Here is a 16,711-nt window from a genome sequence, read left to right as displayed (position 1 = left end):
AATTTTTTTTTTTTTCGGACTGAGCCGTGTTTATCTGCTCGCAGCACCTTCCCACGGACAAATGCAAGAGAACAAAAGATCACCACTCACCTGACCCCATATCGTTCCCTCGGAGTTCTCCACCTGCTCCCAGCGCAGCCTCTTTACGCTCATGTGGTTGGTGTCTGAGGCGTGGTGGCCTGTCTTTGGCAGCGGAGGCGGCTCGCAAGGAGGAGGCAGGGGTGGAGGTGGAGGTGGTGGAGCCTTGGAAACCAAAAGGAGTTAAGAAAAAGGGAGTTTTTAAGAAGAACACACATCTTGCAGCTGTTACCTGCTGCGACTGCTGCTCCTGTCGTGTGCTTTCCAGTGTCTTGCTGTGACTTGGGAGGGTGGAGTGGGAGGCTGGAGTCTGGGTTGGCAGCGAGGAGACTGCAGGGCCTTGCCTCTCGCTTTCCGTTGGGTTGTTATCCTGAAGTGAAGGCGGCAGAGGGCCCTGGTAGCTGTGCTGGTAATGCAGCTGGTGGTGCCTCTGGAGCACCAGCTGGCTGGGCCGAAGCGGCTGAGGGGAGGGCTGTGGAGAGGGGTGCCGGATGGGCTGCGGTTGGCTGAGCTGACGGGGCAGGTAGCGCGATGGCTGGGAGGAACGCAAAGTGGACGAGCCCAGGGTGGTGTGGCCGTGTGAGAGCCGGGTGGAGGTGGCTTGGAAGCGCTGATATGTCTTCTCTGCTTCGTCTCTGGTGGGGAGAACTTTGTGTAGAGGCAAGCGACTCATCAGGAGGGTCCTCGGAGGTGGCGGCGGAGGAGGGATAATGCGGTGATGTGGCTGGAAGGGCATCCGGCTGCGGGGGATGTGCTCAGGAGAAAAGCGCACAGGTGGGATGGGGTCGATAAACTGGACAGGAGGTGGTATCAGAGACTGGAAAGGTGGGGGAGGTGGAGGGCTCTGTTCAGGAGGTGGAGGGATTGGTTCAGATCCAGAGGAGTAGGTGGGCGACGAGGCCTCATCGCTGCTACTGTGATCCTCGCTGCTGCCACTGCTGAGCTGCCGAGATAAGAAACCCAGCTCCTGGTCCTCTGGGAAACTCATCTGGAGGGCGGAGAGGTTTGTGTTAATCAGACCTTTCACACACTAATCCACAGCTATCTTCACTCCTTTGAACTCAGTGGTAATTATGATTAATCACGATAATGGATACTAAGAAACTTATTGTCTTCTTATGCCTTAATAGCATATGGAGTACAAAATTCTTTAAATTCACCATGTAAAAGTCTCAAACCACAGCTGACATCTGTGTAGAAATACAGGAATACATACTGAAAATATGCAAACATAACTGGAAACATTTCATAATGTTAAATGCCATCTTTATTCCACAAGACAAACTTCTTAGACATATTCTTTTGAGTAGTCTCCAGATTTCTTGAAGAACTTTCCAGAGTTGTTCTTTGGTCTTGGCTGCCGTTTGTTCTGTTTCAACCATAATACTTTAATAATGAGGCCTGAACTCTCCGTTAGATCTGTTCACACTGATCCTTTTGTTGTGTCATTTTGCATAACTCAACATTTTCTCCTCGTAGGTCGTAGCTGGTGGATGAACAGCCAGATCAACTGTTTGGCTGTAGTATCCAACACTGGAAACACATCTACTATTCGCTGATGGGACTTCAGTGAATGGCAGATAAACAGACCGAAGGAACAAATTCATCTCCCAGGTCCTGTGTCAGCTCTTACATGGGCCGGTGTCCTGCAGGTTTTCCAAGTGTCCCTGCTGGAACACACCTGACTCAGAATCAGAAAAGCTCTGCACATGTCTGCTAAACACACATTGATTTGAATCAGGTGTGTGCAGGACACCAGACCTCATGGACCAGGACTGAGGTGATTCTCTATGCTGAGATAGAGAATCACCTTGTTGGGTGAAAAAATACCATTTTTTGTCTGTCAAAATTCAATCTTCAGCTTTTTTAACAGATTCCCGGTCAGAAAAGGTGTCATTTCCAATTATTTGAGGTTTTTTTTAATTTTATTTTTTTTATAAAGTTATGTGCAGACACAACCCAGATTAATCTGTGAAGTTAGTTGACCTTTTCCCTGAAATAATTCATAGACCAGTATGAAGTGTAAAAGACCTTCAATAAGACTGGAGAACTGCTGCTTAAGACCACTTCAAGATATGACCAATAAGTCCTGCTTCTTGGAAGCATAAAATAAAGAAATGAGGCCTGGCTTAAAACTTTTATATAGTACTAGGACAGACAAGCTAATGAAACAAAAGCACATGATCTGCGTTATCTTACAAAGCATTTAAATGTTTATGAAGCGTAACGACTCTAACAATGTAATGAGAAGCTGCAAATTACTGGAATAAATAAATGACCATTTCATTCATGAATCTGCTGCAGATCACACTTCTACCCAGAAGCAGGCGCCCATACTTAGACTCTTATGTATAACTGAGTGTCAAGTTTTACTTACAGCCACACCTCTTCTTCTGAAACCATGACAACCACCTGGATATATCTGCGCATGTGACACAAGTGGTCATTGTAGCGTACATTAGAGCCGCTCTAATGCAAGCATGCAGCACTACAACGCTTTTACTTCGGTTAATGTGAGACTGCCTGTTGAAGCGAATTCATAAACAACAGATTGTCTCATCGTGATGCTGAATCAAATATTTGAGCTGTTAAACTGTAACCAAGACACATTTCGTAGGATTAGCAACAACACAGTACTGTAACTGTGACTGTGGAGAGTGCATGGTGTTTTGCTTGCCCTGCAAAAGTTGCTGCTTAATTCTCTTTTCTGCTGACCTGAACCCTGCTTTGCTTTCCTTTCTTTATTGTTAACAAAGCAGCAGTAATTAAAATCTGAGGTTGTGGCTCTCATAAAGAAAAATGTTGGTGTGCTCCCGCTGAGTCAGGGATAAGTCTTTAGCTCATGTGGAACAGTTCAGTTTCTTGGGATCTTGTTTACGAGTGATGGCAGGGTGGAGCCGGAGATGGACAGATTGCTTTGTCAGAAGTAATGAGGAGGATGTAAGAGGAATTTACATTTACAAGATCTGCTTGCCTATGTACAGGAAATTTAGGTAGCGACAGAAAGAATGAGAACATGAATACAAGCATCCAGGGGGACATGCGTCAAGCAATCGGTTACTGGAACGACAGGAAAATAACAGCAGGAATGTGAAGTCATTGAAAAAAGCTTAAATGAGTAACTACGTCTGATCTGTGGAGAATTTTTTTTTAGGCGTTTGGTGAGTTAAATGTCACCACTTAGCTGGATGACACTAATCTATCATACACTAACGCCTCACGGGTCAATGTTGAAATTTACATCAGGCGATCACTTGCATTGACAGCTTTTTTCTTAAAAAAATAAATAAGTAAATGCTCATATGTATTCGTACCCTTTAATTAAAGAAAAGGCTGAATTTACAACAGTCACTCAAATAACTGGAGACTTAAAAAAGGAACAAGAACTAAAAATTTGCAAAAATATAATTTTGTAATATTAGACACTGTTTTTTCATTTAATAGAGTTGAAGAAAAAGAAAAAAAAAACAAACAAACAAATTGGTCCTGGACAAATTAGAGCACTTTTCTGTTGAACAGTGGGACAAAATATCTGTCAACAGGTGCAGAAGTCTGACAGAGGAACAGAAAACACCTGACTGTAGGGGAAACAGTAAAGGATTGTTCAACAAAATATTAGTTTATGTGTGATGTAATATGTAATAAATTGTCTTTATTTGTTTGCTTTAAAAAAAAAAAAAAAAAATTTCTATTGAACCAGAATTAGAAAATAATGTAATGATTTTCATAAAATTTACACAGGCAGCTGTTTTATTCCTTCTTTAAAGGGGTCCTATTATGGTTTTTCAAGTTTTCTGAGCTTTCTACATTGTTACTGTGTTGAATTCTCATCAGACATGTGAACGGCACTGGGTTTTTTTTAATCACCTAAACGCATGTTTGAGTGAGTTCCAGCACTCTCTCCGTTCGGTTTTCATGGCGACGAAAAACACGTCGTTTTAGAGAGTTTTTTTCTACTTGGAAATCCTTGTGACGTCCCGGGGGATAAGGTTCGGTGATTGGTTACCTTCTACTGGTTAACAAGGGCATGTACAAATACATCAGGCGGGTGGAAAACGTGGGATAAAGTTATTTCCAACGATGGCTGGTGAGTTTACCAAAGAGAGACATCCTGCTGCATTCGTTGCTGTGGGTTGCTGTTTTCCACTTCGTTTTCAGGGTCTGATTCAGGTTCCAACATGTAGGGCTGTATGCTATGTGTTGACAATGTATTTTGTTTTTTTATTGAGTTCATATTAGCCTAATCCTTCTGTTTATGAGATATTACAATGACGGCGAAAGCAGGTGCGGTGAGCTCTCTCGATGTAGTGCAGTGGCGGGAGGCGGGGCTTAATGTGGAAGAGTCTCAATCCACTCGTTTTGTAGTTCCACTTTAATGAAAGGGTATGAATAAATATGAGCACAACTGTAATTGACAACTACAACAAAAAAGCTATTCTGATGCAAATTTGCAAATTTTTTCATAAACATGTTTGACTCAGGGTAAACCTGCATGGCATGCATTTATCTAATATTTATTATTCACTGGTAATAAGCCAAACTTTACATGTTTTATCAGCTAATTAACTTTACACAGTTGTCACTTCTGCTGGTTTAATTGCTTTTAGATCCCCTTCATAAACTGTTAACAGTTTAGACAAATAATAATAATACCAGGTAGGTGGATGGTGACATGGTGCTGGATGAATGCTGAGGATGGGACAATCGGTTAGTCAGATTATAGTGGGTTAGGTGGGGGTTACAGGTGTGAACAGAAACAACAGCAGAACAAGTTCAGGGAAACTTTCCAGTGACTCGTCAGTGTTAATGTGAAACAAAGTGTAAGTGATACGATGATAGAATTAAGCTCAAGCATGGACGACTGCGGCTTGTTTTTCTCCTGTTCATCGTATGCACATAAGTGTAAGAGTTGGTTTGGTCCCAACACGTTTAAAACCATTATTAGTTATCTGAATGTGTTTTCCCTCACCTCCTCATAGTCGTTCTCCCCGGGCACAAAGTCATCCACCAGCGTGACCCTGTGACCCAGCTGCTCGCTCAGGGCATCCAGGAACTTATCTGTGTCCCGGCTGCGGGGCGGGCGGGAAAAGGTGAACAGTTTCCTGCGGCGGGTTAGCGTGTTGGGACCACTGTCTGAGAGTTGAGGGGAGGTGGGGGGGCTCTCCAGGCTGACGTAAGGGTTGGAGTCCACACTGCTCTGGTGGTGGATCTCATAGACAGGGGTGGGTAGAGGCTCCTTCCAGGACAGGGACAGGCCCAATTTCCGATTACCTGCAGAGAGGATTCATCAATCACGGCCGCCGCATGCAGCACACACGATTATCCCAGTTCCTGCTAAGCATTTTCATGATCTGACATTCATCATCATGTTGTTACCATGAGGACTGGCTTTTCTAACAAGTTACCTTGGCAACAAAAGCATAAATTGCAGGCTCTTATGCACATACAGATTGTAGGATTTGAATGAGTTCTGACTCAAACACATTCAAAAATCAGTGGTTTTGGTGCCATGTTCCCGTCAGACAGCAACTCACTTTTAATCAGGTGAAACTGCTGCCTTTCGCCACCTTTAACCTCACTTCGTATCTTGTATTTACAGATCTGACATGATGCGAACGTGGTATCGGGCATTTTCCATCAGAGCCCAAAACTTGCGATAAATTCGTACCTCTATGATGAGTAATGGGCTCAAACCACTGAAGAAAGCATGTATCTGACAGCATGTGCATTGCTTTGTCACATGTGTATGCATGTAGATTTAGGTGTGTGTGTCAACCCTGGAGTACCTGTGAGAGGGGGAAGTGTGAGGGGGGAGAGAGAGCGGCCGTAGGCCTCAGTCTGTCCCGGCACCTCGGGCTCTGCGGGGGAGCCACCCTGCAGTGGAGACACACTCTTCCCCGCGTACATGTTCTCCAGCTCCGTGTACACACCTGTCATCTATAGGTGGAGGTATGATCAGCTGGTTAGCACACAATCGCTGCTTTCCTTTGAGGGTCTGCTAGTTATTAAGCCTTCAGATTCAACAATCAGATTTAACATCAGCAGACCTTCAAACTGTGAGACCTGAGAGCACAAAGAACGTAACTAGCGTCGACAGTGCCAGGTGCGGAGGAGCTAGGCCATGAAAAGCTGCAGTTATACCTACATGACTTAGGTCAGGGGACTCGGGGAAGGAGGTTCCATCTCCCGACTGCCTCTCCTCTGGGCTCCCACATTCATCGACATGAATTCCTAAAGCACAATAAAGCACGAAGAGAGACAAATGGATGTAAGCCTCCTTCATCCATCCACCTCCAGCAGAGAGAAGATGTGATGAAGCAGAGCAGAACAGCGTGGAGAAGCAGAAAGGCAAAAGCTTGGCTCTCAAAACAGGAGTTAGCAGTGGTAATGAGAAACAGGGGAAACCTTGGATGGGATTCTTGCAGCCTGAAACAGCTTCAGGTGGAAATAAACACTATTTAAGTGTTGGAAAACTGAGCGCTTTGGGAGCTTATCAAAAGCAGAGGCAGCTGATATACGAAGCTAATGAATGAAGAGGGAATGCAGGAAGAGAGGTTGCTCGGCACATGTCTTTTTTTCTGCTTGAATCCGCTCCGTGTTGCACCTCCTACAGCCAACCCACCTGGGAGCTGACCAGCACTAATATTACAGCTCTCTAAGCTCTCTGAGGGGGGTAATTCTTAAAGCCCACAGCAGATTTTGTAGAAATCCTGCAGCAATGTTTTGTTTTGTTGCCACTTGAGAAGTTTTTTTGTTGCTTTATTACTAAAAAGAAGCTACAAATGAACCAAGGCTACAAGGTTATCAACTGAACAGTAAAGCAAACTGAAAGTAACTAAAAAGTCCCTTTGTTTCAGAGTAAAATGTTTTTTTGTCTATATGATCAGAGTTGTACTCTGCCAAAGTGCAGCGTACCCATTCCCAAGTGCGTCCCGATGATGCAGTCGTCGGAGCTCCTCTCCCGGATGGTGCTGCGGTACGACGTCCCCGTCACACGTACAGAGCTGCTCCGTCGGTGGTGCTCTGCACCTCCATCAGGATCTAACACCGCTACCAAACGCAAGCGCACAGTCAGCTATAATTTGACTTGTAATGTTCAGTCTAATCATAGTAAAATAAAATCTTATATCACAGAGGAAAATCCAGCATGACTGGTGTTCTTAATGCTTGTCATGGATGCAGATAATCCAGACTGATGGTGCATTCTGGCTCACCGCTGCTCTTGAAACCCAGGAAGCGGGACAGTTTGCCCTGGCAGCGCTCCTGCTCATCGTAGGTCAGTAGCTGGTAGATGAACTGCCAGATCAACTGTTTGGCTGGAGTGTCCAACACTGGAAACACATCTACTATCAGGGTGTCCACATTCCTGCAAACACAACACATCCATACAAGCAGTTACATAACCAGCGCCTGTTTACTGTCAGGGGATTGCTTGCTTGGTCACAGAAAGGATTTATTTTAGATTTGAATTCTTTATACGTTTAGTAAAAAGCAGAGAATCAGGGGTATAAAATAAATACATTATGAAAACAGTGGGAGGATTATGTTAGCTATGGTTTGATTTCTGCCTTTGGCTGTGGTGCACATTGTGTGGTTTTACAGTTTTGCTTTTGATCCCTCCACAACATACGTTTATTTTTACTGTACAGCTAACTTATCATCCATCTCTTCTTTACACCACTTCATCTTTCTGAGAAACATCATCATAATTTTTGGTCATGAGTTCGCCAGACAGATACTGAAGGTTGTTTGTTGTCCCACCATATAAAGAGCAATAATCCAGTAGAATGAATACATTTCTTTTTAGCCGTACTGATGTAATTTTGCACTGATTTATGCGAGAAACTTTAGCATAGTTTTGAGAAGTTCAAGCAGCTCAAAATCCTACTTTCCAAGCATCCTCAGATTAAATAAATATTTCCACCAGAAGTTCTGCTCCTGACCTGAACATTAGTAATGTGTGGCGAAGGGAGGTTATGGATGTAAACTCAGACAATGCCAACTGGGGGATTTCACCCCAGTGAGTTTAACCCATAAGATACCAGCGTGACATATATGATACATACAGTTTCTGAGACATTTGGCATCACTTTATGACACAAACTTAATGAACACCAGAAATTAAAAGATTACACTTTTAAAAAAATTACATATCAAATTGTAATAAATGGCAAATATTTCTAAAAAAATGTAAATTTAAAAAGTACGTACATTTTGTTAAATGGACAAATAGAGACCTCATATAAAAAAAAAACTGGACTGATTAATCATTTTTTTAATGGGTTGGGTGTTTACGGGTTAAAAGAGCCACAAGTTCAAACCCTGCACCTGGACAACAAATGTGTGTTCATAATAAAATACATATTAAACTAAATATTTTAAAACTACAATATAAAACCCACAAATGCCTGTAAAAAGAAAGCTCACTGCAGATCAATATAGGCATGGGTGCTTGGAGGTCAAAGGGAAGTGACCTTCCAACTCAAACAAAATTAAACACACCAAAAGAAAACTCAGACACAAATGCATGATGAATCAAAAACAAAACAAAATCCAAACCATATCAGTGTTAAGGCAGGTTGCAACTGTGGAACCACCGACATGAGCCCAACCATGCATAAGGTCACAGAGCTGATAGTAAGTGGAATGTTAGTGGCCCGGACTGGGACAGCAGCAGCTGTAATGAATCATCCTAATGGGATGAAGCAGACCGGATCCAACACTTACCAACCAAGACAATATAGCACACCTGTTGGGTGAACCATTGGGAAGGAGGAGGGAGGCTGGAAGCCTTAACAAATGCTTTTCTGTGTGTTGTTGGTAAATTTCTACATAACTCTGCAGACCACTCTGACCCTCCACCTGCTGACCTGTGCTGGAAGAAGGTCTCTAAGGCTTTGCAGACAGTGTATCTCTCCTGGATGGTGAGCAGGTGCTCCAGCTGCTGGCTGAAGGTCCGTCCGTGCACTTTGATGCTCGGTGGAAGAATCTCTGCTACCCACTGCAGAGAGCTGAGGGCCGGAGACCTGAACAGCAGATACAGAGCAAGGACATCTTTTTTTTTTCTTCTTTTTTTTTTTTTTGCTGTTTGTTTTATAATTACGAAAGTGATGCTTCTTCTGGCTTCTTTATTCTCTCTACTCAGGAGCTTCAATGCCAGTTTTTCCCAGCAGAATATTTTACATTAAGATACCTTGAGCGTGGTAAAGTGGTGGGAGCCAGAGTCGGGGGCTCATCTTGGCTAGTTTGGTCTGAAGAGAAGTCAGATGGACCCTCCTCTACAACAAGGGTGGGCATTGCCCCGCTGCCCTGCAACATGGACACCACCTTCTCGTGGGAACAGTTCCTACAGCAAGGGGGACAACCAAAAACATCAAACTTTGAGTTAAATTTAAAAAAAAAAAAAAAATCACTCAGTTTAAGAAGTGAGGGGGTTCAACTGTGAAGAGGAATTGCTGGATTGCAGGGATTTTGGCAATCATTAACAGGTAAAGTTTAAATACATAACATCCAAGCTAACAGAGGTGCAAAACTGTTGTTGCAAAAATGTGTTGAAATGACACAGCCTCTTTCAATAACAATCCTTTGCAGAAATATACAACTTATAAACAGAAAAGATTTGAAAAAAGGGACATTTTTACACTTGTAATTCAGCAAATAAAGTCCTCTAGTTTCTGTTCACATATGCTGTATCACCATATTGTAGTATAAAATTCACCTCACTAATAACATGAAAATAGAATGTTTTGGTTATAGCATATCAGACTGGACACCCTAAGAAATAAGTCAGTGTTCACCATATGTTCATTTTGTAAATGCTACACTGAAGCTCCTACTTTTTTTTTTTTCTTTGTCTTTCTGTGGTGAATAAACCCACTGTTTTCCTGATCACCTGTTACTGCTGCAGCACCGTGTTATCAGCGGGCACGGCAAAATTATACAGCGCCAATCAAATCAGCTCATCAAGCAGCCATGGGAACAGCTCTGCAATTCTTCCTGTCGCACAGCTGTCAGGGTGACAGGATGAGTAAGGCTGTTTCTTTATGCAGCATTGAAAATAAAATGCTGCCGTATAAATACATCCACTGATGGGTTGTACATGAGTTCATATAAAATCAAATCAGTTTCTGCCGTACTTCATTTCTTATCTGCTCTCCCACACTTGCTCTGTGAAAAGGCAGAAGGTCAAGAGGTTTCAAAGTCCACAAAAGAACTGACACCCACAAGAAAAGTTCAGTTTATGTGAAGGCTGTGCTCACATGCGTCCTCTTATGCATAATGTACCTGCAGACACACGTGTCGAAGTGCACCAAGCTTTGTTTTAATGGGGTTCTCCCATCACGATACATGTTTTCTGTAATGTGTTTAATAAACAAACTGCAATATTCACAATATGACAGGGATAAATGTGGTCTCTGGTTTTAAAAGAGTGCCTGGAATCTGCATTTCCCTTAATGTCCATCAGGAGACGTCTCAATAAAAAACTGCTTATTCACACTCAATTTCTATTTTAAACCTTGGTAAACATTTTAATTATGAGTTTATTGTTTTGATAAATAATTCAATTGTAATTTATTGTTTTTAAGACACAAAAGACTCACTAAAGCAGAGAAAATCATTTTGTTCTCCGTGGAAACCACTTTCCCAATGAGAGCTAACTGGAATTGTGGCACATCAGGCTATTTCCCCTCTGACCATCACTACCTCCCTCCCTGCACTACACGCCTTACATTTATGACTTTTTTTTAGGGTTGTTCTTCTTGGGTAAATATGTTGTGGTTAATGTCTTTGAGATATTACTTTATTCATTTCACTACTTTATTCCAAGATCTCTCAAGATAATCAGATTTTTATTTATTTATTTTTTTTAAAAAGACTGCAATCCCAGCCCTTATAAAATTTCTATGAAGAGGTTCGCCACGTGTCTGACATATGGCTGGTGTAACAAGCACCTCAGATGGTCTGGATGTGACTTTTGGTGTGCTGAAGCACTATAACAAAACAGTGTTTGCAACATTTCCACTCCATACAGAGTCTAGCAGACAGGCTCCAACATAGTATCACATATTTTATTTACTATATGACAAAGGCAGCAAAGTGCATTCATAATATTAATATCTACATTACTAATAATGATACTATATCGATAATGATAATATCTGAGCAATATTAATACAAAACTTAACTGTTCTTTCTCTTATATGTCACATTATTGTGTGTATTATCAACGCAACTTTTTCATTTTATTATTTCAACAAAACAATAAGCATCAATACCAGTACAAGCTCCTCATGACATATATATATATACATATATATATATACATATACATATATATGTATACATATATATATATATATATATATATATATATATATATATATATATACATGTATATATATATATATATATATATATATATATATATATATATATATATACATATATACATGTATATATATATATATATATATATATATATATATATATATATATATATATATACATGTATATATACATGTATATATATACATATATATATATATATATATATATATATATATATATATATATATATATATATATATATATATATATATATATATCGATATGTTCGGAGGCTTAATAACTTTCCATATAAAAACCACGTAACACACCAACCAAAAGAGCTTTTTATTGCTGGTCTTTTTTTTTTTTTTATTTCTTTGTCTGCTTCATGTAAGTTTTAGAAAGGATGACAAACACTGTTTAATTCCCCTGAGGTGGACTGGCAAGCTGGAAATGTTTGAAGATTAAAGCTTTGCTGAAGGATAAATCCACATAATAGTTGTATTGTATGTTTGCGGTCGAATTTCTGGCTCTATGAAAACTGTTTTTCCTCCTGACTCATTTTAAATGGCAGCAGATGGCTTCTCCTGGAGATAAACAAGCCCGGACGTCTAAATACACTGTAGGGTTCAAGAACTTGGACAGCAGGCAAATACAAAATACTACAAGCTACTACTGCTGCAAATAGTAATTATTTCCATTTAAAACAAACCTCATGTCCAGTCCATTCAGGAAAAGGATGCGGTCGCCTGGTTTCAGCCCACATTCCTCAGCAGGACTATCTGAAAGGGGAACAAAGATGGCCAAAAAAATCTAACATTATTCACATATTCAGTGTGTACCCTGGCAACAACCTCCCCAGCTAACAAGGTGCGCAGAACAGACGGACAGAAGAGTGAGAGATGGTGACTAATGTGATGCTGTCAGTCTCTGTATGACAGCCAACAAAGCCCATCAACAAATGAGATGAGCTCCATGCAAAATTGCATTACGTAAGGAAACGGCGCTGTCAAAACAAGCCTGGTGGAATCAGTTCTGACTGCGCTGTTCTCATCGCCTCCTCATCTGTCAACTCATGGCTGAATTTTCCTCACATGGGACTGACATCTGTTTTCACCCAAACTTTAGATATTCTAATTTTGTCTCTCTCTCTTTTTTTTTTTTTTTTTGGTTAATCAGTGAGGAATTGGTGCTCAGATCACGAAGAAAGACACGCTTTCCACCCCCGCTTTTTTCTCCATTTCATCCTCCATAAGGCCCCACTGAGTCAGTCAGCGAGAGCCGCTTCAGCACATGTTGGTGGGGGATGATTGTGGGCGAGCACAGCGGCATCATCACCATATACACAAACACACACACATAGATACACCTCTCTCCTAATAAAGGAATCAAGCAAATTCCCTCAACCGTAGCTTCACTCCACGATTTGGAGCAATAAAAATGAATTAAATCTATTTTTACAGCAGAAAATAAATAATACTGAACATATTCATGAGAACTCTAAACAGAACATTGCGCCTTCTGAAAGTTAATTTCTCATATTTTATCTTCAGGATATGTGGATCGAGTGCAGGCACGGCGGTTTAAATGTTTTAAACCTGCTGCAGTGCTGATCTGAGAGACTGCTCAGCATGTAGCGAGCCATTGTAAACCACAGCAGGTGGTAAAAGTGGTCTAAAATATGACTAAAGAGATATTCCGTCCATTCACTGATGTTTTAGGAAATATTTTTATTTGCTTTCATTATTTGTTTTGCTGCTTTGTAGGCGCCTTTTTCAACTGCTACAAAAGCGGAGCTATGAAATCTTTGTGAAATTCTGAATAGATCTGTGCAGCATTGACAGACGGCTCTGGGTACCTGCTACGCAAACCGCAGTCTGTTCTGAGTGTTTTCCTCTTAACATTTAATTGGTGACTCAGACGGGTGCACTTCCTGGTACACTTAAAAGCATACAAAAACACCTACCGATCACCTTCAACCCCCTCCGGCTAGCAACCACAACAGACTCACCCACATACAATGCATCTGCCCCTTCTTGTAAGCCAATACACAACATGGTTGGGTTCAAACCACCACGCATAGAGAGAGAGAGGAGGTATCTATGAGGATGTGATGTACTGTTTTGTTTTTTAAAAATAACAGAATCCATACCTGGGATGACGGAGTCGATGCAGACGGGGGCGTGACCTCGCAGCGTGAAGCCGAAGCTCTTCTTCCCCCTGTAGACGCGAATGATCCTGAGGAAGCAAGATCAACATCTCATCTTCAGATCTGCAAACCGTTATTTAACCTGGGATTGACTCTTTGGTGATGATTGTGTAATAGTTCCTGTTTCTACTTGTACACTTTGTTCAAATGATCTGCTACCAGCAACTTTGCTCATCAAATCATCATTTTAAGGATATATACCACTTTGAGTCTTTCAAAATGTAAACACACCTGCTACACTTTTAACCTTTGCATATCAGTAATGAAATGAGTCTGCAACAAGGTCTATTTGAATAATCATTGAGTCAAGAAAATACTTTTTACACTTGTTAAGATGTGTAAATATAGCTATATATAATATAGCTGTTACTGGTGAAGATTAAATGAAGATGGCACATAGCACAAATAAGAAAAAATTTCCGGCTCGCCAAAATAAAAGAAAAAAAAGCAAAACAAAATGAAAACATCCAGGATGAATATTCAGTTCAAACTTTAGTTAAATATCTCTTTGGAATGATGCAGCTGTAGCTTTTATCATCTATAAAAAAAAAAAAAGTACAATATGTAAACGTTATCTCTGCAAAGGTCAACTCTGATAAAGTAAAGAAGATAAATTAGCTGTTTTATTACAGAAACTTCAGGCAAGGTCTCAAAAAGGATCATTTTGGCAGGATCTGTTTTTCAAATTTCCTAATTTGTTGGATCCTAAGGTAAACAACTTTTTATCAATTGATTATGGATTAGTCAAATTTCATACGGATTTCTGGAGATGCAAAAGCAGAACTTTGACTTCAATAAAGACAATTATTAAAGGTGCTCCACTGATTTTATGATTTGTCTCTGCATTGTTCGAAATTATGACTGTAAATACACTCAAGCTTCAAAAGATCTCAGCGAATGAACGAGGATCGCAGCCTTCTCCGGAGGGAGAGCACTCACTCACTGCTGTTTACAAGTGTTGCTTTGTTATGATTCGTCACTTCCTGTTCAGTAGGTGGGAGTCCAAACAAATGGGGACATCACGTTCTGTTTGCCGAAAGCAAAGTTTTTGATTTTTTTTATTCCCTTAAACAAACAAACAATAATAAGCGCAGACTTGATTTTGAGCATCATTTTGTGTTTGTAAATGAGTCTGGAATTATTCAACAAGAAAACATTATTACATTCTGCAGTTCAAGATGCTCCTCTCACATTTACCCTCGCAGATGAACGAGGCGGAACGTCGCCCTTACATCAGTGATGAGTGTTGTGCTGAATGTCCACAGCGTGTTGCCATGGAAATGACTCGAGGCAACTCTGCCTCAGTGTATAAACAGAGGCAATGTGGGGAAAAAAAACATTTGGTGGGGAGAGAAAATATACAAATCTATTCTCTGATAGCAGCATTTCCATGCCGTTATGTAATTCAATTCAATTCAATTCAACTTTATTTGCATAGCGCCACTTCACAACAATGTTGTCACAGGGCACTTTACATACACGAATCAACATACACATCATTTCGAGCCAATTCATACATATCCTATAACAGAAACTAAGTGATTGCATCGAGTCATGACTTCGATCCAATCCCCCATGTAAGATAAGCTAAATGCAGAAAGTCACTATGGGTGCTTGTTACATACCGTGCATGAGGAGGGTGTTGGGCTGAGTACATTATAATCATCGACCACACTTGACAAAAAGTGTGTACAACCGTCAGAACACTTTTGATTCCAATCAACTTGCACCAACAGCACATAAGGCAAATTTGTCTTATACCATGGTCTGGGTGAATATTCGGTTCTGATTGGCTGCAGGTTGTCGTTTAAAAAGTAATATTGGACAGCCAGTTAAAAAAAGTTCCGTCAAATAGCTCAATAGTTCTAAATCAGTGCTCGGCTCAAACGGCAGTTGGTAACCGTGGCAACAGAAATGTTAGCGACAAACGGGCAGAAAGATCTTTTGGACTGACAACGTCAGTCATCACATAAACATGATAAACATCTTCCCCGATTTCCTTCATATTTTGAAGAAATATGCATTTCAGGCAGAAAATAATATTTTCACAAGAATCCGTTAAGAGGAGGGTACGGCACTTTAGTTCAACACTTATCTTTCAGACTCAATCACTTGACGGCGCGCCGCGCGCACACACACACACACACACACACGTTCATACACACTGAACTCCCCACAATTACTGCAGTGTGCAGACTGAGGCGCATCATCATATCTCTTTATATACAGTCTATGATCATACCCGATGATGCGCTTCAACGTGGGCGCATCATCGGGTATTTGTTGCAATTGCAATAGTATCTACTGCCAAACGCGCTGCAGGTGCTCTCAAAACCGGTTACCTTGGAAACACCACAACAAAAGACATTACATATTCCGCCCTGCCCATTCTTGTGAAAAAAAAATATTTTAACAGCAGAAACAACATTAGTAATTGATCTTATTTTATTTCCTTTGTGAGTGACCATGGTATAAGCGGGATAATGCCCTCCGAGGTTTCCATTATCAGAAATTAATGGACGACGCGGGGGCGTGAACCGTCCGACGCGAAAATTTCTCATCAAGCCCCGAATGATTTTTCAGCCCACAGGGAATAAGTTTAAATTCACTGAGCCGCCTTATGACATTAAATAAGAAGGTAGTTTTTTTTGTCATTAGTTTTGTCATTTAGTTTTGTCATTAGTTTGTCTCATTAGTTTATCTGCAGGTCTCTGCTTTATTATAATGTTATTTACTGTTTACCTGCAGGTCTCTGATTGTTCAGCAGTTAAAGTCCAGCTGTTAAAGATGGTTTTACATCTTATGTTGCTTTACAGTATATTTGGAATAGAAAACTAGTTTTATCATGATCTCAGCTTTGTGGGTATTTATGTATCAATGAGGATGGTGGTTGGTGTATGGTTGTGTTGCTCCAGGATGGGCTGTTGGAGACTGGGAGGGACAAATCACAGAAGACCACTAGACTGACTTTGATGTTTTGTTTTGTTTTGTTTTGTTTTTTTAATTTCCTGGCTTCAGTAAATGCAACACAGGTACAACAATGTGACCAATCCCAGAAGAGATTTACGGAAGCAGTGACACCTCCGTGTTTTATTT

At 40.8% G+C, this 16,711-nt stretch overlaps 1 protein-coding gene across 1 annotated transcript in view; it reads right to left on the bottom strand.

Moving 5' to 3' along the window:
- grid2ipb (glutamate receptor, ionotropic, delta 2 (Grid2) interacting protein, b) overlaps positions 1-16,711 on the bottom strand; it is a gene marked incomplete at both ends in the record, with an annotated part of 43,369 nt that overhangs the window by 9,649 nt on the left and 17,009 nt on the right. The window contains 12 exons of the mRNA XM_079260314.1: positions 91-243; positions 311-1,066; positions 2,456-2,500; positions 5,048-5,349; positions 5,865-6,015; positions 6,224-6,309; positions 6,994-7,128; positions 7,293-7,444; positions 8,949-9,104; positions 9,272-9,424; positions 12,119-12,188; positions 13,559-13,644. Of these exons, the coding sequence (XP_079116440.1) occupies positions 91-243; positions 311-1,066; positions 2,456-2,500; positions 5,048-5,349; positions 5,865-6,015; positions 6,224-6,309; positions 6,994-7,128; positions 7,293-7,444; positions 8,949-9,104; positions 9,272-9,424; positions 12,119-12,188; positions 13,559-13,644 (2,245 nt within the window). The remainder of the gene's footprint in view (positions 1-90; positions 244-310; positions 1,067-2,455; positions 2,501-5,047; positions 5,350-5,864; positions 6,016-6,223; positions 6,310-6,993; positions 7,129-7,292; positions 7,445-8,948; positions 9,105-9,271; positions 9,425-12,118; positions 12,189-13,558; positions 13,645-16,711) is intronic.

The sequence above is a fragment of the Telmatherina bonti genome (genome assembly GCF_933228915.1).
Source record: "Telmatherina bonti genome assembly, chromosome: 21".
NCBI classification, from domain to species: Eukaryota; Metazoa; Chordata; class Actinopteri; order Atheriniformes; family Telmatherinidae; genus Telmatherina; species Telmatherina bonti.
Note: the sequence above shows the minus strand (reverse complement) of the source record. Positions and strands in the feature narration are given on the sequence as shown.